Source organism: Rhipicephalus microplus, chromosome X, assembly GCF_043290135.1.
Source record: "Rhipicephalus microplus isolate Deutch F79 chromosome X, USDA_Rmic, whole genome shotgun sequence".
In the NCBI taxonomy this organism is placed as follows: domain Eukaryota; kingdom Metazoa; phylum Arthropoda; class Arachnida; order Ixodida; family Ixodidae; genus Rhipicephalus; species Rhipicephalus microplus.
The window spans coordinates 220604538-220632077 of NC_134710.1; the positions used below are offsets into that span (position 1 = coordinate 220604538).

The 27540-nt window shown below is 44.0% G+C and overlaps 1 protein-coding gene across 1 annotated transcript in view; it reads left to right on the forward strand.

Annotated features, from left to right (window-relative positions):
* Positions 1 to 25807, forward strand: part of LOC119187551 (putative G-protein coupled receptor CG31760) — a 186650-nt gene extending 160843 nt beyond the window's left edge. Inside the window, exons 11-15 of the mRNA XM_037435692.2 lie at positions 902 to 1116; positions 6721 to 6859; positions 9649 to 9754; positions 15817 to 15960; positions 25278 to 25807. Coding sequence (XP_037291589.2) covers positions 902 to 1116; positions 6721 to 6859; positions 9649 to 9754; positions 15817 to 15960; positions 25278 to 25505 — 832 coding nt within the window. The 3' untranslated portion in view covers positions 25506 to 25807. The remainder of the gene's footprint in view (positions 1 to 901; positions 1117 to 6720; positions 6860 to 9648; positions 9755 to 15816; positions 15961 to 25277) is intronic.
* The last annotated feature ends 1733 nt before the right edge of the window (positions 25808 to 27540 follow it).

Here is a 27540-nt window from a genome sequence, read left to right on the forward strand (position 1 = left end):
AAGAAGTGAGCCCCGTAACTGTCTGCATCAGGGTGCGACACTTCAACAGTATCTCACGAGGGATGGGGGTACGGAGGGATTAAAAGGATAGGATTAATGTTACATATAGAGAGAGAAATGTGCAAGGACAGCGAGCGACGACGGAAGAGAAGATAGGAAAGATGAAACACGGTCACAGGAGTCCGAGGACGGGGCACCACTTGCGAGAGCTCTTGTCGGTGACAGGAGATGCCGTAGGGCTAATCCTGTCGGCCAGAGCTCCGCTGTCGTCGTCTTAGGGGACCGGCGGCAGGAGGTGACGTAGGACCAACCCATTCGGCCAGAGCTGCGCTGTCGTCGGAGATCGCGTGGGCACAAACGGTCTGCACGAAACCCAGTGAGCGAGTCCGGATGCCAATAGAATAGTGCCTGCTGTAGCAACTATAGTGCTTTCAAAATTTGTTGCACCACCTGGAAATTACTGTGGCCTGAAGGAGTCCCATGTTTTATAATGTAGACAGTAGCGTTAACTTTTGACAGAAGTGATAAACGTACTTCAACGACAGTTTTTTTTTTACTTTTCCCAGGGATAAATATTGGGACCCTCTCCTCTTAGCCTCCACTCCACTGCACATAAATACAAATGTTTTTGAAAATTACATTCGACTCATAGGAAATTCTTATTCAAGGAGCTGCAATGTGCTCTACTTGCTGGAGTAGAGGAACTGCTTTGAGCCGAGACTTGTCTGAAAGTACGATTGTAAGTCGTTTACATTTACTCCGCGCTGCTCTTCGAGCAAGCAGGCATGTATTTTGCAGTTATGTAATGAACAGATATATGTCACGTGTAACTGCTCGCCCTCCTAATAACTATCCTAGTAACATCTCTCGGTCATTCACATTTGTGCTTTTCTGCTTGCAGGGTGTCGCTGACGTACCGCGTCAAATCAGCGCACAAGCTGAAGTTGACAGATAAGCAGCTGTTGCAATGGCTGTTCCCAATACTGCTGGAGATGGCGATCTACCTTGGGACATGGACCATTTCTTCTCCGCCTGATGGCATCTATCTTAAAGACTGGCATGGGCTCAAGTTTAAGCAGTGCGAATACAACTGGTGGGATCACACCATGGCCATTGGTAGGCGCTTTCTTTCTTGTCTTGCGTGCCACTTTATATGTAAGGAAAGTCAGCTTTATCACACCCTCGCTTCCTTATCAGTACGGCTAAAACTGTTTGCTTATATCGTCTGATTGATGATCAGCTTTATACAATAAAAATTTGGTAGATCCCACACTTTGTAGGAATCGGTTTCATGCGAATCAACTGGTGAGCAATTGTTCATGCTGCCTTTTTTTTCTGGCTTTGAGCTAAGCTTTACGAAGTGGATCGACACGTGTCTCTAAAGGATGTAGTTGCGCGCGCACCATGGGCTTACCAGGAATGTCGACTACGCTGGCGTTTAAAGAGTATGTTAGGGTCTGACGTAACCTCGGAACTCACGTGAGAGCATACACCTCAGTATTTACTGAAACGAAGTCATATAACGGTGCGAATATCTGAATACTATACGTAACTTTGATTCTAAAAGATTGATTGATATGTGGTGTTTAACGTCCCAAACCTACCACATGATTATGAAAGAGGCCGTAGCGGTGGGCTCCGGAAATTTTGATCACATGGGGTTCTTCAACGTGCACCCAAATCTGAGTACACGGGCCTACAGTATTTTCGCCTCCATCGAAAATAAATGTAAACCATAGCATGAAAGTTACTTTCACTACCTTCACCAGCAGACAGTGGGCTGTGTGTTAAAGCACTCGCTTGTGATGCAAACGACTCGGGTTCGATCCCCCCTCGGATCGTGAATTTATAATATTTATGTTATTTGCATATATGTGGATTTTTCGGTCACGCCCAAGATGATGCTTTTTCGCTCACAACAAACAACACCGGCGTCACCACTGACACCAACGCAGACACCAACGTCGAAATTTCTGTGAAATGAGCTCTTTAAGGCTATCGCATTATTGTCATAGGCCGCGGTACGCAGGTATGCGCCACGAGCGATCAAGAGCTTTTAACTACCCAGAAAAGGTGAGCAGAGACGTTGGTAAATTAAACGGAAGGGCTTCAGGAAAGTGCGGCATCGACCAAGTTGACCCGGTGAATGCAAATAAGAAAATTGAGGATTCCAGCAGGAATTGGACCAAAGTATTCTGCGCGGCAAGCGGTCATTTTACCTCTGAGACAGACCAGGTCTTGAAACTGCTTTGAAAAAAAGACCCGATGTAGACATTATGTTCCTGAAATATAGTCACTTGTAGTTGCCGTGCTGGCTATCAAAATGTTTAACTAGGTAATAAACATTAATTATATAGATATAGGTCCGCAAAACTTGGGTAGCTCACTCAGATTCACTCATGAAATATATTTTGAGCTGTGGATTCACTCGGACTCAGACTCAAAAAAGTTTTGCTGAGCCCGAATCACTGTTACTCAAACTGACCACAACATTACTCACTCAGACGCATCAAACTTAGACTCATGGCTCGATGCGAGTCTGAGTTAGTCCCAGTGAGTCCACTCATGAGTCCGTTAGTGTAAAATTAGCTTTTCAGACCATGGTGTCAATGCTCTTAAGCACCAATATCTGACGTAATTGGTGCTTTTTTTTGGCACGGTTCGACACAGTGTCTTTATCTTATACAACGAGTTTTGAGTGCCTGAATACCAGTAGGGTATTTTTTCTTAGAAGTGATGATAGCATAAAAGCATAAAATATATTTATCAAGAACTTACCTGGAAGATTTGTAGGAGGGGAGGTCAAGGCAACCCACTACTTTATTCGCGCCTCTGAATAATAAATATGGCATAGTGTATGAAAACACTGTTTGCGAATACCTTTGAGTAGATGTAAGTATGAACGTGAATCCAGGCGAGATTGATAGTAATGCTGGAAATGACTAGATAGGACTTTAGGTCGGCAGAGTAAAGTGTAAATCACTCAAACTCACTCAAGAAATATATATTGCGCTTTTGGGTGCACTCAGATTTGGACTAACCAAAATTTTCCTGAGCCGAACTCACTCGGACTCACAATCACAACAGTTTTCTTCAACAGGACTCACTCGGACTGGGATTTATAAAGATATTATTCATGCAGACTCACTCAGACTCGGGCTCAGGGGTCGATGAAAGTCTGAGTGAGTCCACTCATAAGTGAGTTTGCCGACTTAGGTTTATACACCCCTATGACACAAATGCCACGTTAGCTTAATGGATATCTTGGTTTGAGTGTCAGCTTGACTTTTATGACGGTCGATTACACATCACGTTTGTATAATTTGAAATGGCCAGTGTTACGTGTACTGTCGACCTTTTCCTTACGGCACAGTTCTGACATGCACCAGAAAGTGAAGCTAAGCAAGAAATTGAGACGCTGATGCACGAGGAGCCTGACTACGCTATCGCGTCCTAATCTGGCAGACGAAGCTCAAGCGTCTTCCATTTTTAAATACTAAAAGGTTTTGTGCCGGGGTCCATCACGGCTCCGCTGACGTATTCCGTCACGAAAGTGACGTTGAAAAATGTACGCCAAGAGTTGCAAAGAAAAAAAAAACACAGAAGGCAGACATTTGTCGCGCGGAATCAATTCAACGACCAACCTCACGATTCTCAGCGAACGGCGCTAACCACTGCGCCAGAAAGCGTTCGTTGTCAAGTATATTAATGGCAAGCCATTTATATACACCGTACACCGTTTGGCAGTCCTCAGATCTTCGAAAACTGTAGCGCGTTGTCATTGTCAGGGGCGAGATGGCGCAATAAGATCGCGTTGGATGCGCTCTAAAGGTCGTCGCCTCTACGAAGCGTCACCTCCACGGAGCATGGTATCTCATGGGCGCGCGCTTACTAGAATCTTAATTCGGGAGAGGACGGAGGTCAGTTCTCACGCTGTCACGGCCGTGTTTACGAAAGGTGCGCACCTCTAGCACATGGCGCAGGAAGAATTGTGACAGTTATTTGCGTTTGTCCTTTGTATACTTGTGTGCTCCTTTCGTGCGTCGTCATTTTCGTTTGAACAGCGCGCTTTAAGTGTCGAGCTATTGCGATTGTTAGTCCGCGCTTGTCTTGTGTATGCTAATTTCGTGCACGCTTTCTGCTTGAGGTGGGGGCTGCAAGTTGCGAGCTGCTTGTCCTTCCTAACGTGACATTGCAATGTGTTGCTGGTGCTGAAACAGTGCACAATCAATAAACGCTCATATACATCTGTGGAGACACGTTTGACGTTCGCGTTATACTGATTCCTATGTATCTATAAGGGGATCAGCCACGTTTTTTCTTCTGTTATCCTCAGGGTTTCACCAGCCGACACGTGTACCCTCACTCCGACATTTTACAGAAATCATTCACTTATTTATTGTCGCACATCTTGCTGGCAAAACAAAAGAAAGAAAAAGTTAAGGGAACATCGCACGAGTGCTGACAAGCCTGTAGGAAAAGCGGAGCTGAGTTGCCTGCCTTGTTTCTTTGATATTCTCTCACTTTTTTCTCTTCTTGTGTTAACCATAGAGTTTCCTAAATACACAGTAGACGGAACTCTGGTGCTAGCGTCTATGAGAGCCGCAACGCACGGCACATCAGCGAGCATAAGAAGGATGGGTTGTACACGGATTTGTCTAATCTTCGTTCTTCTGGCTTCCTGTGTGTTCATGTGGCTGGAAGCTGCTTTATCCCGAAACAACAATCGACAAATGTTCAGCAGTCGCGCTTCGCCACCTTATTCATTAGGGCTTACCACTTCAAATTGGGTCACGAAGTTCAAAAACGTTTGTTCTTTCCTTCGAAACAAAACCAAACACACCAATAAAGAAAGCCACTAGTGCGATTCGCCGCCAGCAATTATGAAGACTAAGAAATTTGTGTACTATATACTCATCGTTCCCACAGTCACTGAACGATCGTAGCGCCACAGTCCCTTCAACTTCTTTAGTAAACTCTATGGTCTCAACTAGATGACGAAGGACGTAGCTAAAAGTTTTTTTCGGGAAGAGTGAAGGGGACTCATTCATACTATATCATATGTGTGTTTGGGCTTAGGCTTGCTTGTGTTTACGAATGTAGGGTATTTCAAGAAATGGGTCCAAAATCCTCAAAAATCAGGGAATTGCGATATTTGTTCAATGCCTTCACAACTACTTCAGTAACCAAAGGCATCTTAAGATGGCTAAAGACATCATTCGGGATGTTAAGTTAGTTAATAATATAAGAAATAGGGCTAGGCGGTTATGGTAAATACGAGAATTGAAGCCCTTCATGCGAAGAGCCAATGCCAGATGTAATAATTGCCATGTAACGAAATTGATTAATTTCAGCGATGAAAGCGAAACTGAAACGCCAAAGAGCGTAATCGTGACATTCTTCTAAGACATCTAAAATGAATGAGCGTCGTTGGAACAAACATCAACCGACTTATATTTGGTGAATGAGCGGGCTGCACTTACAAATTATAGCACGCATGGCGCACATACGTTCACAAAGGTGCAAGCAGAACACCTCGGTAACTGTTGTTTTGAATCATGATGCGATTCTGGTTTTCCGCTTGTTGGGCTCGTCCATGCTTCGTGCTGGTTTGGCCGTTCACTTTATTTAAATTTCATTGCACCAGAAGAATTGCTAGATACCGCACGGCATACTTTTGATGGGTAACTTGCATGACGAACTTCAATTTTCCCAATTTATATGATCTCATAACTGCTCTAATTAAAAGTTATTTAATTTTCCTAAATACTGTCCCAAATGATTCAGCATATTTAGGTGCCTGCTACTACAGAAAGATCAATTGTAAAGGCAACGAGGAAATATCCCACTTTCTTAATTTTTGAGGCTTTTGGAAGAATTATTTAATACACTTTGCATATATACATGCAAAAGGGGAAATGTTGGGGCTACGCCATTGTAGATGACGATTATGTTTAGAAAACAAAGCACGTTACCATATGTATAAAATTTTTTTACAAAGTATGCCCATTCACCTTCACAGTTCTTTTATAACTATGATGTCGCACGAGCGTTGACCCCAAGGTATGAATGGTTTTAGAGTGGGTGAGAAGGAATCAGATCAGCGATGCGACGATGGGCATCACACTGGGTTCATGAATATGGAATCACACAGATAAAGGCGGGCAGACCATGTTCATCTCCAAGCAAACGGGGTTGCAGTCGGCGCTAACACAGGAATGTGCTCTCGCGCTTGCGTCCCGTGAGGAGTTTTCACTTACATTAGGCACTATACCATGTCCAGGAGTCAGCGCTCATGTGACATTACTATAAAGTTGCAACGGTGCACCTTTCATACATATTTGCTTTTTCTATTACGCCCGAAATATGCTAAGTTGAAATCATTTTTCTGACCTAGCGGAAAGATGAAATACTAGGTGCATGGAACGTCTGCGTAGACATTATCTGATCGGAGAAAACAAGAATATCGCTTGTAGAAGTGTGTTGTGGGTTGCGACTTGATATATTTGATAATTATCACACAAGCTGTTAGCATATTTTATGTCCTCTATAGCGCATCTTAGGGTCATCACTTACCTAAGACCTTCATAAATTAGTCATTATCCGGCCAGCCACGCAAATATTATGGTTGCAACCAAAAATTTCCTCTTCTATTTAACGAGACGATGTCGTGACGTCATACAACATGCTGGCATGACTGTGTTTGCTGTCTTTCCGCAGGGGAGTTCCTCTTCCTTTTGTGGGGCATCAGGGTCTGCTACAACGTGCGCAACGCCGAGTCCTTTTTCAACGAGGCGAAGCACATCAGCTGGGCAATCTACAACATTACCATAGTCAACCTCATCATGATGCTGATTCAGTAAGCAACCTTGCCATCCACCTGCCTCCACATTTCGCGGGTGCGCGTGGCTTCGTGAGGCCAGCTCACCGGCGCCCGATAAGCGTGGATTTGCCCTTGTTCCTTGCCGGATTCTCAGAATCCACCATGTCGGTGGGTGCTGTCATACAGACACTCCACCTTGTGAAACTGTGGTGTCGTCACATGTTGCGTGCCACAGTTTGACGACCGCTTCGTCATCCTTATCTCTCTTTGTCAGTTCATATTCCACACCAATTTACCCTCCGATTCACTCTGTCGTTCTAGCTCCCGCATAGCTCATTCACAAGCATCGACAGCAATGCCCTCGGCGAATGCTTGTGATGCCGCTTATCTGGCCGCTGAATCGCAAGGGCGTCGTGGCGACGGCCGCAGACTTCGTGGGCAAAATGAGCACCCGAAGTATCTCCTTTTCGTGGCAGCCTCCAGTGATTCTGCAAGCTATCGCGTTTGGAGGCACAGGTCGCAGCTTATCACGACTGACCTGCGAAAGTGGCATTATTATAGTGGCGGTGGCAGTGGAGACTCATGTTCCGGCATGCGTATTCATTGTACCCAGAACGTAAACACGGAAGTTGACTCCCCAAGGCCCACCTTTCATTTTCTTCGCTGATTGCGCAATTGCACCACTTATCGTGCTACCGATCTCAAAGTTGTCCGTAATTAAAGAATATGCGTGGCTCACGTACCCACACACTTCCTATCTGGCTTACGTACCTCTATAATGAGCACGTAATATTTTGCCATGGCTTCTGGTGTCTAGCATGCCTCCAAAAAATAGTGCTACTGAGAATGAACTATGAAACTGACTGTTTGCTATATTACGACATAATGAATTGTAAATAAAGATTGGGTAATGCCGTATACATTATTTTCGAGATTTGGCTTTCACTAGTGAACAATGGGTTATGGTATTCTTGAAACTAAGGAAAATCTCCACTTTTATTAGCTCAGATTTTTTCGTGCCAAAACTACAATATCATTACGAGATACGCTGCAGTGGAGAGCTCCGGATATATTTTCACCACGTGAGCCACCTAGGTCGAACACTTTTTTCGGCACTGGGCTTCTGGCCGGAATGCCATGCGAAAATGGCCCGTGCACGTAGCTGGTAGCAATTCCCGGAGCCTTCCAATAAGGCGTCAAGTTATATAGTTGTTTTGACATGTAAAACTCAAGAAATTATAATTTTGACCGCTTAGGGTCCTTCAATGTCCATCCAAATCCAAGCTGCATTGCTCTCCACACGGAAACAGTCCAGTTATGTCCATTAGGTAGTGTTTGTACTTTAGAAAGGTGACTCCTTCAGATCACGCAGTATAGCTTCGCTGCACCCTAGTAAAGATTTTTCTGAAACATTCAGCTGAACCTGAGTGTTTTCTTCTGAATTTCCAGTGAAGTGCTCTAAGTGTTCTGTTACAGCGTTACTAAAGATATTCACCGCAGGTTGGGGTTGCTATCAGAAATTAAAGCTACTCGAATGAGGATGTTAAGTGCTGAAAAGTTATCAAGGGATCAATTAGGCAGTTATTTGCATAGGCGTTGCCATAAGGGCGATAAGATCAAGGCATCAATTGCGGCACTTTTTCTAATAAAATTATTTGTGTAAACCACATGACAAGCTTCAAGAAAAAAAAGAAAGCAACCATAAAATATTCACACATTCTTCAGTAGTAAAGAAAGGTTTTGAAAAAATAAGACCACTTCGTTTCTTCAATGGGAGATTTATTGTACAGCCCAATCCGTGTGGTGTCAGTGGATGGAAGCAATTAGATTGCTCACCGAAACTATGCCAAATGAGTGATTATGTTAAATCTCAAAATTTAACGAGCAATTCTATTTCGAAGTGCTTGCGTTTTGTTTTAGTTATCATGCAAAAATATGATACATTTTCACCCTACAAAAGCAACCTTTTTTTTGGCACAACATAGGTAACGTGCCCTAAAAAAATCAATATTTTTCAGTACCACGCCCCGCCGCAGTAGTCTAGTGGCTAAGGTACTCGGCTGCTGACCCGCCGGTCGTGGGATCAAATCCCGGCTGCGGCGGCTGCATTTATGATGAAGGCGGAAATGTTGTAAGCCCGTGTGGTCAGATTTGGGTGCACGTTAAAGAACCCCAGGTGGTCAAAATTTCCTGAGCCCTCTACTACGGCGTTTCTCATAATCATATGGTGGTTTTGGAACGTTAAAGCCCACATATCTAATCAATCAAATAATCAATTTTCAGTACCACATTTGAGCAGCTTCGTGGCTTTACACGTCGTAAAATATGCCACGTATTTCTTGTATGTTACTGCTTTATGACATTTGTTCGCTTAAAAGTGCTTGCCTTGAGCTGATGTACAGAGCCATACAAACTTTGCAGCTACAATCGTGATATCTCAAAGGATTGTCACTTCAATGCTTAGGAAGAAAAAGCTTGAGCACCCGGAATTGGCAAATTATCTAAGAAAGTGAGGCGCTATATGCGCATTGCGTGATATTTATTGTACACTGTACACATCGTAGCATTACCGCATCGACTGTAGCTTGGTCATAATGAAAGTATATGAACAAGCTTGGTGAGTGGTGATCTTTCATATTTAAACTACTGTCAGCTCGATCAAAAACTTAAAAAAACGAGATATTACTCAAGATACATCATCTCTGCATTGTAAAAAACTGGCATTATCGTTGTTCAAGCTTAGAAGTTAACAAGCTAGAATAAGTAACGTACAAGCAATGGTTAAGACAGCTTTTCTTCCTTTCTTGCCATTCTTCCATTTTCAGCCTGGTGATTCTGCCGAGCGCGAGCCCCGATGTGAAGTACCTGTTCGGATTTATTCGAACGCAGCTGAGCACCACTGTTACTGTCATCCTAATCTTCGGACCAAAGGTATGGGACTTTTTTTTTCTCTTACTCCTAAAACTGGGGGCCTTTTCATAAGAGGAAGGCAGACTGTCGAGATAGGGCCTGCCATGACGTTGCCTGGTTAATCAATGCATTCTCACAGCATCGTTAATTGTCGCGAATAGCACAGCAGTTAAGCAGTTATTTTTTATGCGGAAGTCATTTGCAGGAGTAATATGTGTGCCTTATAAACCACGTGGTGCATACTCGAAGCAGTTCTCGTTCCTTCTTCCTCTTCCTATTATTATTATTATTATTATTATTATTAGTACTTTTACGGCTCCAAGACATCTATGAGGTATTGTTTCCATCCACCGCGATGGTCTATATAGTGATTAGGGAACTGGATTTCGGACCCAAAGCTCGCGGGCTTCAATCCCGGCCACTGCGGCTGCATTTAAATGGAGGCGAAATGCTATAAGCTCGTGCACTTACATTTTGGTGCAAGTTAAACAACACCCAATGGTCGAAATTTCCGGAGCCCTCCACTAACATGTTCCTCATAATCACATTGGGGTTCTGGAACAGAAAGTTCTAGCAATTATTTCTTTGAAATTTAAGAGTGCAGTTGATAGAGAAGGAGATAAAAAATGACCCTGTATCTGCATGTTTTACTGCAAATGTCGTCGAACGACGATAGTCTTGCGTCTTGAAAGAGTGAGCAAAGCCTTCATTTGATGTTCTGCGCCAGAAAATTGGTAAATTGTATTCTGGAGGCGCGGCGTTAGAGAGTTTCAATCGCTACAGCGAAGGCAAAAGAGCGCATCAAGACACGTTAGACACGAGTGCTATCTGGCACTTATATTCAAAAACGAAGGAAGGCGTGCGGTCACATGTTTCAGAGGCGATAAGGTGTAGAACGCAGAGCAATGGGCAGGTGCCACCACTGTGTCGTCTTAGCAAAGCTTTGAAAACAGTTGCCTTTTTGAGCATCGCGTTACATTGTCTGTGCAGCGTGATAAACGCTACAGTCTTTAAAATTACTTATGTATGCCTTCTCTAGTATAAAGCCACACATAGATAATACTGACGTGTTGTTATGGTGCCTCAGATATAGACAATAATTACTTTTTAATTGAGAATCGCACAAGTTTGAGCGCGGAAACCTGAGCAATACTGGTGGGTGCTGCGGATGGGGTTGGCCGTTTGAAATATCGATTGGAACCGCTTGGTGTATTGTTACCGAGGACAAACAGAAAAATGTACAGATACCTAAAAAGACTCACAGACAGACCAAAATTTTTGCGTCGAAGGTCTCCTCGAAAGACTATCGTCTTTAATAATATACACAGGCAGGAAGGTTATCCGCACAGGCTGGTTAATGTTCATGAGGTCTGGAAAGTTGCGACCCCTAATACAGTTGCATTGCTTACAGTGCAAGAGCGCGCACAGAGCGCCTGGGTAACTGGGCAAATAAAAGGATACGTCAAAAGTGGGCATTTGTGAAAGTACACAAAAGGCCCCGCCGCGGTGGTCTAGTGGCTAAGGTACTGGGCTGCTGACCCGCGGGTCGCGGGATCGAATCCCGGCGGCGGCGGCTGCATTTCCGATGGAGGCGGAAATGTTGTAAGCCCGTGTGCTCAGATTTGGGTGCACGTTAAAAAACCCCAGGTAGTCGAAATTTTCGGAGCCCTCCACTACGGCGTCTCTCATAATCATATGGTGGTTTTGGGACGTTGAACCCTACATATCAATCAATCGAAGTATTCAAAAGGGCAACACTGGGCCTCATTAGAGTGATAAATCAAAGAATAACTTTGATTAACTTTTAAAAAAATATTTATTAGCTATAGACAAAAGAAGACCAAATGCAGTTTTTTTTCATGCTTTGCAAGGTGTGGTTTTGCAACGTCATGAATAAAACACTCTTTCTTCATGTTTGGTTCCTATTAGCTGTGAAAAAAATCTCAAACGTGAACAGACTTTGTTCTTTTCTATTTCAAATTGTAATATAGTTTATATTTAGAGATAAGAAACAAAGCTCACCATTGTGGACACGTAGCAATGAGCTGGGGCGGGAAGTTGATGATGTCACAGATACGAATAAGATGCCTCCAACAGCTCGAAGTGTCTCGTTTTAGCGGCGACTTTTTTCGCTAGGTGCTAATAGTAAGACTGACGTATTTGTTATTTTAAATGGCTGAATCACCAATCTAGCTGAGCGTATTATCAGCCTAATAGTTCCTTCAAGCGCAACTGAGAATAGTAAGCTGACGTTGATGGCAGATTTGGGCAGTTCTTGTAATACAAAACGATAGAACTGCATGTAGTGCGTCTTTCAGAGCAAATACCCTCGGGGCACCATTTAATATCACCAATGATTTTTTTTACTTTTAATTTGAGAGTGGAGTTAATGCATGTGGGTTTTTGTTTATATGTGTCAGTGTTTAGCAAACATTTTTCTCTGTCTTTCGTCTTCATAAGCGAGAGGGAATCGAATGTTTATGAAATCTGAAAAGAAGATTTTTCTCGTTCTGGCTGCGCGTCAAAAAAACGCCGTTCTTTTACAATATAACCGGTTCCTCGGGTACAATTAGGCGGACATCTTTCTTTTATTTTCTTCGTACTGAGTGGACGAAACAGTGGAAATTTTTAAACTGCTGCCATGTACGTGGGGCCTCAGGCACTCTCAAGTGGTTTTTCAACCGCTTTTCGCATGAGGAACCCCCCAACTGGTTGTAAAAGACTTGTTGGAAATGAAGAATGAATGAATGAATGAATGAATGAATGAATGAATGAATGAATGAATGAATGAATGAATGAATGAACTGTGAGTGAAGTCTTGATTACAGAGGGAGAGACGTTTCTTTCTGAAGCACAGGAAGCGATATCCAACAATAGCCTTTCCCTATAAACCAAAAAGTACAATTACAAGAATATCAGTAAAAAGACATACTATACGTATATCGTCGTTCAATTGCAACCGTTCTACTAAATGAAAAAAAAAGAGTGAAAAGGTATATAGGTACAGCCAACCGAATCATTGTAATGATAATATTTGGGGAGTTTAACGCTCCAAAACCTCAATATGATTGATAGAGGCCACAGGGGAGGGCTCGAGAAATTTCGACCACTTTGTGTTGTTTAATGTGTACTTAAATCGAAGTAATCTAAATCCAATGTTCTGACCATAGAATGGTAAGAGCTCGTATTCACCTAAACTTTTTCAAAAAAAAAGCAAAGGCATTGACCTAAATGCAAGAAGCAAATCAATGAGCTAGTGATGAGAAACAAAGTTGAGCAGTTCATAGCTTTGCTTCAGAGTAAATGTGGGGCTTTAAACGAGGTAGCCGACGTTAGCGTTGACACAATCAACGATAATCTTATTAATATCGTTAAAGAGTGTGCAATGGAAGTCAGAGGTATACAGTCACTATACAGAAAACTGGAAAACTATGTCAGGAAACGAAAAGTTTCATTAAGAGACGACAAACCATCAAATCCTCAAATGCAACCACCAAATTGAGTTAGTGGAGCTTTTGAAGTTAGTCAATAGGCGTAAGTTAGCTGACATCAAAAGGTATAACATGGAGAGAATCAAGCAGGCTGTAAAAAGCGGCAGAAGCATAAAAGCTGCGAAGGCAAACTTGTGGATGGACAAAAATCGGATGCATGCATACAAGCAAGAAAGGTAATGTCGTAACCAAGGATTGTTGACGTTGTGAAGGAGTTCTGAAGAGAGCTGTACGGAAACAGAAACAACGAGTATAATATCGTAAGAAGCAATCATAGTCCAGAGGAATTCGATATCTTACCAGTAACGACAGGAAACGTAAGAAAAACTCTATAGAATAAATGCAAAAAGTCAAAGCCGCTGGGGAGGATAAGGTAACAACGGAGTCACTGAAAGATGGCGGAGAAATTGTGCTAGAAAAACTGGCCTCCTTATATACGAAGTGTGTCTTGACGGCAAGGGTACTAGAAATCTTGGAAGAATGCCAGCATCATCTTAATCCATAAGAAAGGAGACGTCAATGACTTGAAAAATTACAGGCCGATCAGCTTACTGTCCGTTCTCTACCAACTATTTACAAAAATAATAGCTAATAGAATTAAGGCGCCATTAGAGTTTCATCAACCAAAGGGCTAAGCTGGGTTTCATACAAGCTACTCTAAAACAGACCGTATTCATAATATCAGTCAGTTGATTGAGAAATGCGCGGAATACAACCAACCCCTATACATAGCCTTCATAGAACACGAGAAGGCGTTTGACTCAGACAAGGCAGCAGGGTGATGCAGGCACTGCGAAATCAGGGCATCGACGAGTCCTACAAAAACGTACTGGAAGAAACGTACAGTGGATCCACAGCTACCGTAGTTGTCCATAAAGAACGCGACAAAATTCCATTAAAGAAGAGTTTAAGGAAGAGGAAGAGGATCTCTCCAATGCTATTTAACGCGTGCTTACAGGAGGTTTTAGGAGGTCAAGAGGGGGAAGAGTAAGCTATAAGAGTTAATAGAGAGTGCCTTAGTAACCTGCACTTTGCCGATGACATCGCATCGCAGAGTAACTCAGGGTACGAATTGCAACTCATCATTACGGAGTTCAACAAGAAGAGCAGAAAGATAGGTCTTAAAATTAATCTCCAGAAAACGAAAGCAATGACAACAACCTCGGGAAAGAACAGCGCTTCGAGATAGGCAATAGTGCACTTGAAGTTGTAAAGAACTACGTCTACTTAGTACTGGTAATAACCGTGGAGCGGAACTACGACGTTGAAGTAACTAGAGGAATAAAAAATGGGGTGGAGCACATGCGGCAAGCTTTCTAAAATGATGAATGGTAATCTGCGATTAACACTCAAGAGTAAGGTATATAACAACTACATAAAGCCGGTACTTACCTATGGAGCAGAAACCTGGATGCTTAACAAGAGGATTCAGCCGAAATTGATGACGATGCAGCGAGTGATGGAAAGAAAAATAATAGATGTGATCTTGAGAGACAAAGGAGAGCAGAATGGATCAGGGAACAAACCAAGGTGAGGGACATCATAGTTGAAACCAAGAAGAAAAAAATTATATGGGCTGGGCAGGTAGCCCGTAGACAGGATAACCGCTGGTCATTAAGGGTATCTGAATAGATTCCCAGAGAAGGCAAACGCATGAAGTAGAGACTGAAGGCTGGGTGGGCCTATGAAATTCGTAAGTTCGCAGGCATAACGTGCTAGCAGAAAGACCGGGTTGATTGGCGAGTCATGGGAGAAGCTTTTGCCCTGCATTGGGCGTAGTCGAACTGATGCTGATGATAAAATCTATGTATGACTACATATTCAATTAGCATGCCAGTGGCGACGTTTCTGTCTGTTATTGATTTATGACACAGTGCCGTTGCAACAAATTGTTTTATAGGCATGCGTTTTGGGAGAATACACTGGCCCTCGCTCTTTTTGAAACCCTTCATTCTCAGGGCGAAGGCACATAGTAAAAAGATACTACTTGCGCGACATGGTTTGCGCGGCTGTACACACCAAACAGTCTATAGTTTTCAAGTTGGCGGTCAAAATGCCAGTTAAGATTACTCCCTACATTTCATCTTCGGGGGATTGATAGCAGTTTACCGATTTATTTTCTTGATGACTTTTTAAAAATATATAGGTATTGTATATGCTGAAGCAAAAAGTCTTGGTAGTTACAAGAATGTCTACTATCGCACTAAACATTCATTTGGCTTTCAAACGTAATTTAGGAATGCAATCAAGCCTAACCTCAATTCTCTTGCTACATATTAGCGAAAAACTGGTCACTTTCTGAGAAGTATATATGCTCAAATAAAATTTACCTAAAAACATTGAGTGCACTGAATATTTTGCGTCATTAAGGAGTGTTATTAAGCTCTGTGGTTGGACGATGGAGAGGGTTTTGTTGCGCGTAAAAAATTACAATGCTCCTTTAGTGAGTTTCGGCTATGTTTCTAAACACGGGATTAACATTACGCTGTAGCGATCTAGGAGCTATTCCGTCACCCTTCGCGAGTGGAAGTCCTGAGCGACATCATGGGCACCTTTTCACTATACGCTGTCTTGTGTGTCCTATCGTTCCAGTTCTATCGTGTGATCAAGGGACAAGGCGACATGTGGGACAACAGGGCTCGTGCCAGGGGCGTCACCGCTTCTTTTTCGCTCAACGGGGTCGGGCTCATGCACGAGGAGACTGTGGACCTCTATCAAGAAAATGAGGAGCTCAAGGTAAACGACAAGGCATGCAGTGTGAAACTTTCTCGAGTCTCGAGAAACAATCGCACAATTCTGCCGTGCGTTAAGCTTCTTAGCACACACAAGAATACCTGAAATGCACACCTATCTGAATTGTTTTGTTTCTTTTTTCATATACTAGTAGGCGTACGGTGCTGTAGACGAAACAGCAAGTTATAAATGTGAATTGGGATTTTGTGGGCACTTCTCATGATCGATGTAGAGATCACAAGTCTCTTTTTCGACGTATCTTGAGGCAATCTGATACACTTTTTAAGATAAAAAAAGAGAAAGTGAGTGCTACTTTTATCGTTGAGTCCTGGCTTGTCGCGTATTTGACTCTCTCTTTAAGAGACACTCTCTTGTAGGCTTCAGGACTCTCCGACGACAGCATAGTGATTTCCAAAGGGTTTTCATGTGCTTCTTTAAAGAGAATCATATACGTGTCATGACTCACAAAACAGCGCCAAATGATCTTTAGAGTGCTGTAGAATTACAGTCACTGGGTTATATTATAAAATACACGAGCGAGCGTTGGCATGGACACAGTCACATTCTTGCTTTTGTCTTGTCGCCCAACGTAACGACTGTTCTATAAATTGAGCCATAAACTACATTGAGACATTAGCTGGTATTTCGCGCCTACAACGTCCACAAGTTATGCATACATGCAGAATTAGGGAAAAGGCAAGAGCTTTTGGGTCCTTGAAATTCTGGATATTCCAAGGCGATCCACTAGTACACACATGTAATTTAAAGGGGCCTTGAAATAATTTTTCAGCTATCCATGGAATTAATATACAGAAAGAGCTTATTGCCTCATGAATTCAACGCCGCAAAAAATTTAAGAATCAGTCCAGTGTGAGCGGAGCTACAAAGTTTTATCGCATGCTGCAATTGCAATCTCTCTTCTCTCGTCCCCATGAAAGCGCTGGAAGCTAAGCAGGGAGGTATGGCAGACGCAAAGAAAATACGTCAAGTGGTCCTCGTGACCTTGAGCCACTTTTTTTTTTTTCGAATGCGCGGCTTTCTCGGTGTGATCGCGTGCACGCGCGCGGACAAGTCGCGGCCTCCCGTGACGACCAAGCGCGCCATATTTAAATCAGCTAACGGATGATAGATGGGCTTTCTAGGAGTGGTTTTGTAGCGTCTTACGTCATTTGTAAAGAAAATAGAAAGAAATTTTAGCTGACTTTGATAATTTATTGTGTAATAATTTATTGTAATTTATCGCTAATTTATTGTGAATTTATATTTGGCTCACGTGTTGTCCGGAGCCTTCGTCTTGTGTGTCCTATCGCTGTCTTGTGTGTCCCAGCGGCAACGTTTTCTGACCATGCTGAAAAAGTGTTAAAGGGTCCATTTAGTATTAATAAATATGCTGGCTGTGGCCATTGACCATCTTGGAATCAGCCACAGAGCTTCATACAATAATACCCAAAGGGGATCTGGCACCAGTGTCTATGCGGGCTCCTTCAGTAGTGCTCGTATGCCCCCATGAAAATTATGGGAAGCACATTCGTCAGATCTGCTTCGGATAGAGTGCGTTCTTTAGATTTGCGACGCTTGTTCGTCGAGTGTAAAACAAAGTGGTATGAAAGTATATTCAGTTCAAATTTGCTTCATTCTTTTGTACGCAAATTTTGCTGCAAGAATCTTTGATGATTATGAGGTAAGAGTGAAATCTGGACAAATTAAACTACCCGGGTATTCATTGCTCTGCCAGTGCTTTCAAGATTTGGCATCAAGGTATAATGAATTATTTTTTTACAACACTTGAAAACAAACGTATTTGTTTCACTCTCAAAAGTACGCGTTACATTCTTATATAAATAACAGTACAGTAATAAGTGAGAAACATTGAACACATCGTCTGCTGCGATGCTAGGTACGTCTGTCTGAGTGGTCGGCTCTCGACGCATCTCTAGTTTTGTTGTGAAGTGGAGTCAGATGAGCTTGACGGTGCGTCTACTTAGTTTTGCCGTCATTTCACAGTCGATATAAACAATTTTCGACAAGAAGTGATTATAAAAGAACGTGAACTAGATGCACATATTCTGCACTGGTATGGGATGCTACATCTATGCGCAGTTGTGAGTGGACGACGCATTGCCTAAAGTGTCAAATACAAACGGTAAAGCTTCAACGTCGCAGCGAATTGAGAGACCTAGTGGGCTTCGGCCTCTTTGAATTATAGAGGGGCTACTTCAGTACTTTGCACCGCACCCCCCCTATCTACGCTGTGCAAGACCGAAACTAAAACTGTAGAAAAAAATTTTCGTAGACAGCTCGCAAGCTAATGCAATCCAATCCGAAGTCTGTACTTCCCATTATTCTCATGAGGGCACACGATCGCAGTGCCAAATTCCCCTCTTGCTATATTGTATAAGGCTATGGAATGAGCGCTTCAGCAATTGCGACCTTTTGCTGCTCTCGCAGGCATTACTAGCTACTCATCTCGCAGCAGCTGCCTTCTATCAGTCTTAGGTGGCGAGTTTAATATGCCGTCACAGCAACACAAGAGTGTGCCCACGATTACCGTTGTGTTTATCGCAAGTGGGCACTAAATTTTTGGTTCCAAGTGTCAACCAGTGTAACCACCAGTGTTATTTCTGGGAGACAGAATCATTTACTCTTGCTATATAGCACAAGCGTCGCTATAATGTGACCGAGTCGACGCGACACTAATGAAAATGTGATGTGTTCATGCGATACCACCTAAAAATGGTTAACAACAATCGCTCAAATTATTGAAATTTTTGAGAATTCGCTCTTACCTCCAGTAGCTGTACCTCTTTCTTTACATTCAACGAAGCTCTACTATATATAAAAAAGATCATAATAGTTTCATTCGTTACCGATAAGAAAAGATTTCTCCGTTATTTTATCGTCTATTCAAAGTAAGGAATTGGATTTGTTTATACGCATGTAGGAATGCAGAAAAGAAAAGGGGAGAATGGAGGAGCACACGCAAGCACACGCATCTTTGCCTAGTTGCTCTAGTAATTAAAATTTTATAAATAACTTTTGTTATTAGTTTTTCTCAGCGAAAAAAAAACTGTTTGTGCGTGGGAAGGGGGCAAGCATAAATACGGAAGAACTCCTGCTTGAGTTATTTATGGTGGTCAGGCCCACAGCGCTTTGCTAGATAGCTCTTAGGGTTTTCAATTCCAATGTTTAATGCAACAAGGTGTCTGTTTAAAGGACAAAGAAAAAAAATGAAGAAATCAAGTTTCGTGTTTTCTCTGCCGCGGTCGATTGTATCAGAAATGTTGAAGGCAAGGGAAACGAGTATGTCGTTTTGTTGCGGCTTTCGCTTAGCACTACTCTGCGTATAGAGGCGAGCTGGCCCGGCAACATTCTTCGTTCAGCTTCACTTGTTGCCTGGCTCAACAACTGGGATGATGAGAATTCGAAGTCGCTATCACCTCCTGGTTGTGATACGGGAAATAGAAAGGTAGGGTGGGCTTCATTGCAATTCAGCTATGTACTGGAGCAAGCCACCGAGCAACAGGCTGACGTCAGGGCAATTGAAAAACGCTTCAAAGGCTTCGTGAGATACGGCGCAGATTGTACGCTGTACTTTCGAAACCTGTATTTTTGGAAAAACTGAAAGCAAGTTTTGTGGAGTGCCCAATATAAATAGGGGCAGGCAAACGACAAACCCTGGCTACGGTGTGACGTCAGCATGCAGAGGTTGCGCATCGTTGTTTGGGGGCTTTTGCGTCACTGAACGTGCTTTGCATGTCATGTTTCCCTGTAAGTATATTTTTGTAAGTCGGCACGGAGCAGACGATGGAGCTGCTATAGCGACCTGCAAGCTATTGGTGCGAATACTGTCTACAGCTTTACCCCTCTTATGGCTGCCTATAAAATGCAGTGGATGCTGGACCGCTCGGCGATTTCACCAGTGGTAAAGTTCACAAAGTGTTTAGTTTAGTAAGTCTTCTGCACCACCGTTAGGCGCAGTAAGCGTTCAGCGACAGGATCAGCTGAACTTTTCACTTACGAACAATTGAAGTATTAGGTGTTTTGTGAGTGCTGAGGGTAGTACGTACTTTAGTACGGTAAATTTTTTTTTGTTTAGCGGACAAGCTCCTCAGGGGCGAGGCTTGTCTGTTGGCGTTGGCGTTGCGCGCCATAGCCGCCACTGACGATCATGCTGATGACATTGAAGAAAAAGCGTGCTCCAGACACACAATCGCCTTCTGCCATCACGGCACAGCACATGCAAGGTACTAACTATACGCCATGACGATTACGATGACGCTAATGACGATGAAAATGATGACGATGATAATCATGGACAATGACTGGCTTGTACAGTAGCTGACGTCTCGATATGCTCTACGATGCATTTCGTATGACTGGAAATAACGAGCAACCACCAAAAGAGTGTGCCTAGGCCTAGTCTTCGCCAACATCAGGCTAGATTTGTTACCACAAAGAAGCAATAATGACCGCGAAACGAAATTCCCAACTCAACAAAACATAGAAATAATGACCAATAAACATTCTATGTAACTGTACAACGCTTGGCACCCATTTACATGCGTGAGTGGCCAATGTTACGGGTGATTTACATTAACACCGAACACTCCCACTCCTTCGCCCACTCATCATCATTCACTTTGGGGATATACCATGTTTATTCTGGGCGAACTTATGAAAAAAAAAAGAAACCTGAGCGCATGCACATTGCATACACAGACCATCCTCCTCCGACTTCCCTCCCCCTTCATGCTCCATGCTCTTGTCCCAGCTCCCGGCAAGCTCTTCTTCCATTATTTATGTGTGGGGAGTTTTTTAATTGCCTGGGACAGGTGACAGCACTTACATAAGTGTGTTACAGTAGAACTTACTTCACAGTGTAAGACAGACTGATAATTGTGATTCGACGAGTTGATTTTTCGGCTGATTATTTTGTGGCACATATTTTAGAGCTTACGAATTATAGCAGGTGAGGTTGTGAAGATGACTTGTGCTTTAAATGAATCCTCACGGCCTCTCCCGTTCATTCAATGCAGTGCTAAAACAAACGGAATGCCAATGCGTTTCGTCATTCACTTTTGGAAACAGTGTACCAAAACTAAATGGTTGCCTTAAAAAATGTTTCATGTGAGTATATCCCCCGAATGTTCAACGAATAGAATAACTGAACTTCAACGTGCGTCGTAAATTATTGACTTCAAATGTTAATTAGTAATTTTTTTACTATTTAAGTAGTATTTGGATTTATTGTGCAAGTAATGTGCGTCTGTCTAGATAATTTGTTTCGAGGATTACAATTGCACACCCGTCGCAGCTGCGTGGGATTATTTTGGCAAATCTTGCCCTACAAAAAAATCGAGAAAAACACAATATTTCATGTTGTTATGCCGTCAAGATACTAATTAGGTAGGGTGAAGGAGTGCAACTGGGTTGAGATAGGATGTCACAGGCAGTGCACTATCCATTCTTTCTCAATCACCATAGACCATCTATGCGGCTCACAGTTTGTTCTCTTAGAGCACTGAACACGAAGAACTTCGAGAAAGAGCCAGTGTGACTTTCTCATAAGTTTGCATTAAATCAAAAAAAAAAAACACCGCGTCGTGAGTGTGCGTCTACGGGGCTGGCTTTAATGCAGCTGTAGCCACGCTTCAGGCCACAGTTTCACACTACACTAATGAAGAGGGCACAATATTAATCAGCAGTTGTGTGTGAGTGGCTTTTATAGAACTGGCTATAAAGCGGGGACAAGTAAAATGGCTCGTTTTTAGGTATACAGAACAGCTTAAATATTCAAGAATGAGTAGCTCTGGAGTCCTAGGATAGCCATAATGGACAGTCAAGCGTATGTGGGGCTTCGAACCCAATATGTTCAGTTACCTGAAAACAGACTACACGTTAAAAATAAAAATATTACCATATCGGGCCAAAACAACAACAAAAAACATGTGTAGATGCAAATCAGCGGGCACTAACGCTTACCCTGGCGTCACTGGAGGCGGCATTGACGCTACCGCTCATCGTGGCGTTGAGCAGGAGAGGAACCTACTGAGGCGCAATGCACGCTGTGATGGACCGGTGCTTCCTACTGCAACATGCCAATCCCTGCTAATGTGCAATGAGAGAAAAAGACTTCGATAGAACAGAGACCCGCAGTCCACTTTAGTTAATGCGTACGCTGCGAACTTTTATTCAATAACGCAGAGGAGAAACATCGCACCAGCACTATCTTGGAGGTCAAGATCCAGTGCCAATATATACGGGGAAAGGGGGGCCGTAAAAAGTTGTGCAGCGTGAGCAGTCGGCTTTTTCAATCGAGAAACTCGCTAGCAGATGCTGCCTGCGTCGGCGTTGCGAGGTAAGAGGGGGACAAGACAAGTAACTAGAGAGAGGGGGAGAGGGCACGCACGCGCAGGGTGTGGATATAACACTGGGAGGGATGACTAAAGGAGAGAGGGGGTAGAAGCGACCGTAGGCTAGCAGACGCTGCCAGCGTTGGTGTTACGAGGTGAGAGAGAGGAAGAGCGTGCGAGAGGAGAGAAAGGGGGAGAGAACGCATATGCATTGGGGGTTAAACGCCGCTTGGAGGGATGCCTAGAGGAGGGGGATGGAGTAGTGAGCGTACGCTAGCAGACGTTGCCTGTGTCGGCGTTTGCGAAGTGAGGTAGAGGAAGAGCGTACAAGTGGAGGGAGAGGGGAAGAACGTATATGCAATGGGGATTAAACGCCTCTGGAAGGGAGGAGAGAGATGGGGTAGTGAGCGTAGGCTGGCAGACGCTGCCTGAGTCGGGGTCGCGATGTAAGAGAGGGGACAGCGTATGAGATGAGAGAGACGGGGAGGGGACGCATATTTGGTGGGGGTTGAAATGCCACTGGAAGTAATGCCTAGAGGAGATAGATGGGTTCGTGAGCATACGCTAACAGATGCTGCCTATGTCAGCGTTGCGAGGGGAGAGAAGGGGGAGCGTGGAAGATAATCAAGGGGGAGGGATGCCCATGCACTGTGAGGGTGGTCACGCCACACCGGAAAGAGATTGACTATAAGACGCTTCGCATCTATAACATAGTTGTTTACCGCCCCCGCTCTAGCATGCAAAATCTATTCACTTTGCAGAGGTGAGCGAGCTTCCATCTGAACCCTTAAATTATTACTTGCCCGTTGTCGCGGTGACTTTCGGCAATGCAAAACACTACGTGTGCAGCGAAGCTTCTACAATAACAAGTGCTGCTGTTGAGAACAATGACTACACAATATTAACATAATGTAGACGCTTAAATTAGGCAAACAACCTTACGAATGCGATAGTTATCAGTGCGCTGGAAACAGTGTCATCATCGAAGGGCGCTTTTCAAAGGGAACAGTGTCACGATTAGAAGGCAGCCGAAGGTGTGAGATGGAAGACATTAAGCGGAGCAGGGGAACTTTCCAGGGTTCGCGATAAGTGTGACGCACACGTTGTTTTGGCTACCAAGGCTTGACTTCTCGTAATGAGTCCTATAAAAAGCAGCACTGCACAAAAGGCACGGACGTATACGAATGCAGTACAGCATAATATACTTAGATAAGGGGAGCTTGTGCGCCCGATCACCGCGTCGGGGGTACAGTTCGTGACCTATCGCAAATCTGTATCCGCCGTCCTCTGATCTTCTTGTTTACGCGCCTCTTCGGCATTTCATCGATATTGTCCTGACTTATTCTGGTGTCGATTATAGGTTAGTGCTCTTCTGTGGAGATTTCCGATAGAAATACCTGCGGAATTGAGGCTGTAGTCGGTGCGCTTGCGACAACTCTTGCAATAACTGACCTGACACATCAACTTTAGTTAATAAGCAGTGTTGGCTTTTCCGTGTTGTACCGAAAAAAATGGAGGAAGGTTGTTTGTATGGGGCACACGGCTATGAGCGAAAGCATTCCTTCATTATAAGAATGTGAAAACTTTCTCACTAACAAAAGGAGATGAACACATGCATATGTAAACTCAAGTTCACTAACCGACCTTTATCTTTGTAATCTCTTGTATTGACGGAGTCTCGTCGAATGCAACTTTGTGGTGCCTTACGAGATGCTCCGCTGCCTGCCGTCACTCTGCACGTTGGTAGGCCAGGTGGAACAGGGCCGCTCGTCACTCGGTGCTCCGTGGCTGCCGTTTGTTGTTTTTAGTTTCGTGAAAACGAGATATCGACGACTGCCTTTTAGATGCGGAGCATCTTATACTCGCGCCTTGTAGTGCGCCGTCCGCGCCGTCCGCACCGCTTCTCGAACATTCGACAGCTGACGCGCGCGCATGCGCCGTCGCGCCGTCGCCCACTCTTCCACCATCTGTGCATCCCTTCCTCCTCTACACACCGCGCGCGCTTCACTCCTCCACCATCTGTGCACCCTTCCTCCTCTACACACCGCGTTCGACATCTACAATTCTCCCGATTCTCCAGTGGACGCGCATGCACCGTCGCGCTTCGAGAACATTCAACAGCTGACAGTGCATGCGCCGTCGTGCTGTATATATACTCAAGGTCGGCGCTCGCTCGCTCAGTTGCCGCTCGTCGGTTGGTTTGTACGGCGCGTCGACGTCCAAGGTCGTGGTGAAATGAATTCCAACGAATCCACAAAAACAATGATCGACGTCCCTTCGACTAGCGCCGTCCTTTCGCATACGTGTGTACGTGTTCACTCATTTAACACCCCCTCCTACAACCACGTTAACCAATTTAGCCATCGACCCAAGTAAGTCGCAATTTAACACCCCATTTCACAACCACGTTAACCAATTTAGCCATCGACCCAAGTAAGTCGCACTTTAACACCCCGTTAACCAAATATATGCTCCACATCCTCCTCAGTGTTCCCCCGAGGGAAGCTGCGGGCAATTTTTTTTTTCATCTCGCTTGCACGTTGATTCCACTTTCTCTAATGATGAAGAGAAACGTTGCTGTAGGAAGGTTTGCTGCTTACGCACGTCACTCGTAACACTGACCTTGTGGGAAGGCCGTAATAATAATAATAATAATAATAATAATAATAATAATAATAATAATATAGTAATAATATGCGTGCGTGGAGCCACCCTGCTCGATGAGCCTTACAACACATCATATGGTCTAATAGCTTTGTGAAGGACCAGACACGCCTTCGCCAGTTTCAAGCCTGCGTAGAAGCGTGTGAGGCTTCAACATTTTTTCACCTTATGAAGTTTCGGTAAATAGCGAGTGCTGCCTTCTCGTGTGTTGGTCGCTCGTATGATGATGCGCACGAATATAATCCGTTAAGACTTTTTGTTCCTAATCGCATGAATCCCTATGAGATGCGCTGCTCTGTGCAGGAGGAGATTCAAAAGCTAGCGGCCCAGATCGAGTTCATGAAGATTGTTCACATGGAGATGAACAACCGCCATTTGAAGCCTAAGCACGGGGGCTTCTTCAGCAGCAGCAGCCAGGGCAACTCCACCCAGAGTCCTGTGGTGAAGGCAATGTGCATCAAATTCGACAACACCGACTCACCCGGCTCGCGCATCTCGCCTGCCGCCGAGCTGGTCAGCGAACGAGTGTGAGCCGTTGACCTGTTCTTCCGCCGGACATCTGATGTTGTTTCAGTGCAGGTTGTGTCATGTCTTGTGTACGGTGTGACTCTGTAGTGCTTAATGCGAGCACCCCACTTTAGCTGCCTGTGTTCTTTGATTGTGCTCGGGGACGCTCGGCACTTCAAGCCAGTAATGTGCTTGACGCGTTCGCCAGGCTGGCTGAACGGGGATGTCGCTGGCCGCCCTGGCTTTATAAGCGAGTGCCTGGTGTCTTCATTTTACCAATCGTGCGATGGGCACAACGTGTTTCTCGTGCACTGCAATCACGAACATTTACCTGAATCCACAACATGATGCAGTTTTCTTCTGTTGTGCACCATCGAGAGGGAAAGAAGGAATGGAATGCTTACGTAGACAGATATAAGTGCCCGTCCGAAGGCGGCTCTGTAGCCGGCGCCTTAATCGCGTGCCAAATCTTCATGGCTCTGCACTCGAGTAAAAGCGCGAGTGGATATGGCGCAGTGAGTAAACAGGTTGGGAATGCAGATGCCAAGCAGCGGTCAGTTTTTTGCAATATAATATACATGTGGCTTTTTGATTTGCTTAAACGCTCCAACGGTTGTTCGAACAGCCTTGTGCTCGGTTCAACCAAGGGCCCAGACATCGCTGTTCTTAAAAACACGCACCTGTGTAAAAGTTAGTAAGGACAGAGTGCTTCATTTTGTTACTTATTCTAAGGCAGCTTCAAACGACCACTGAGAAGACCGTTTTCGCGGTTTATAACATTGCAGTGACTACGGCTCACATTCAATTGTCTTATTTAAATAGATTCATCGTGGAAGAGACCGCTATATTTTTAAGGTGCATTTCCAACAGGTGAACATAACAGCTAGTATACGGAGGTCATAAGGGTGTAAAAGAGCCCTCGAGCCTCCTAGGAGCGCTGTGTTTTATGCGATGACTTAAGGGCACTAGCTAAATCAGGACGTTTTAGGCTTTTGTGCATGGCATACAAAAGATTTGTTTGGAACCTTCACTTGCAATTGATGCTTTATGGACGTGCCAGCTAGAAACACTTCAAGTATGCGCGCTGCTGATCATGTAATGTCTCAAATGGCAAACCCATATGGGGCATTACTGCCTTCAATAACCCTATGTATTTTTGTACGCTCAGTGTAAACGGCCACATAGCGCAGGTTTTATGCAAAGTAAGATCCCTCACAACACTAATTCCCATCACCTCGCCAATTGTAGCGATATAGAGTTTTAAGACAGGCCGAAGGATCATTCTCGAGAGCGGTTTCGAAATAACATATTCGCGCCTGACGCGAACAACGGAAGGCTGGGATTTTCTGGAGCATGCCTCGAAAGGGAAGAAAGAAAAAAAATAACGTGCCGTAGAAAACAGTCCCGTCAAAAGATCTAGTCTGATGATACCGCAAGATGCGATGTCATATTTTTCGTGTTGTGTGTCACGCAACGTACCTATACATCCACAAGCATAATCACAGGATGTAAATCTTATTCCACAATTCCACTGCGGAATTTGCACCTGGAGTATAGCTGTCTGGAATTTTACTCCCTCTCTGTGCCACTGTGTAGTGTTCCTTAAAGAAAAAATCCTAGGTATGAATGAGACGAGTGACCTTGTCGATACCTTTTCTCGGAGCCCTATCCCGAGTTAGAAGGTTGTCGTTGTGTGTTGGGTGAAAGAGTGTACTCTGTGTAGTTGTGGCTTGCTGTGCATCGTCACTGCTTGTGTGAGGATGGAAGCCAATGTGATGGAGACGTTGTGCGTGTTTCCGACGCGGCAAGCACAAGGCGTCCAGTGAAACTGACGTACCTAAACTGTAGTCTTTGTAGTTCATTGATGTTATTCTCAATACCGTGTGGTTTTTTGAAGCTAGCTTGTTAATTGCATAATAAGCATTATCACTATATGCCCGCGATGTATTAAATCTTGAGAATAAATTGCTCAAGATGTTGTGATTCGAATCGACAAAAAATATTAGCCATATGGTAGAAAGATAAACTTTAAAATGAAGGTTTGAAAAAAGAAAATGTT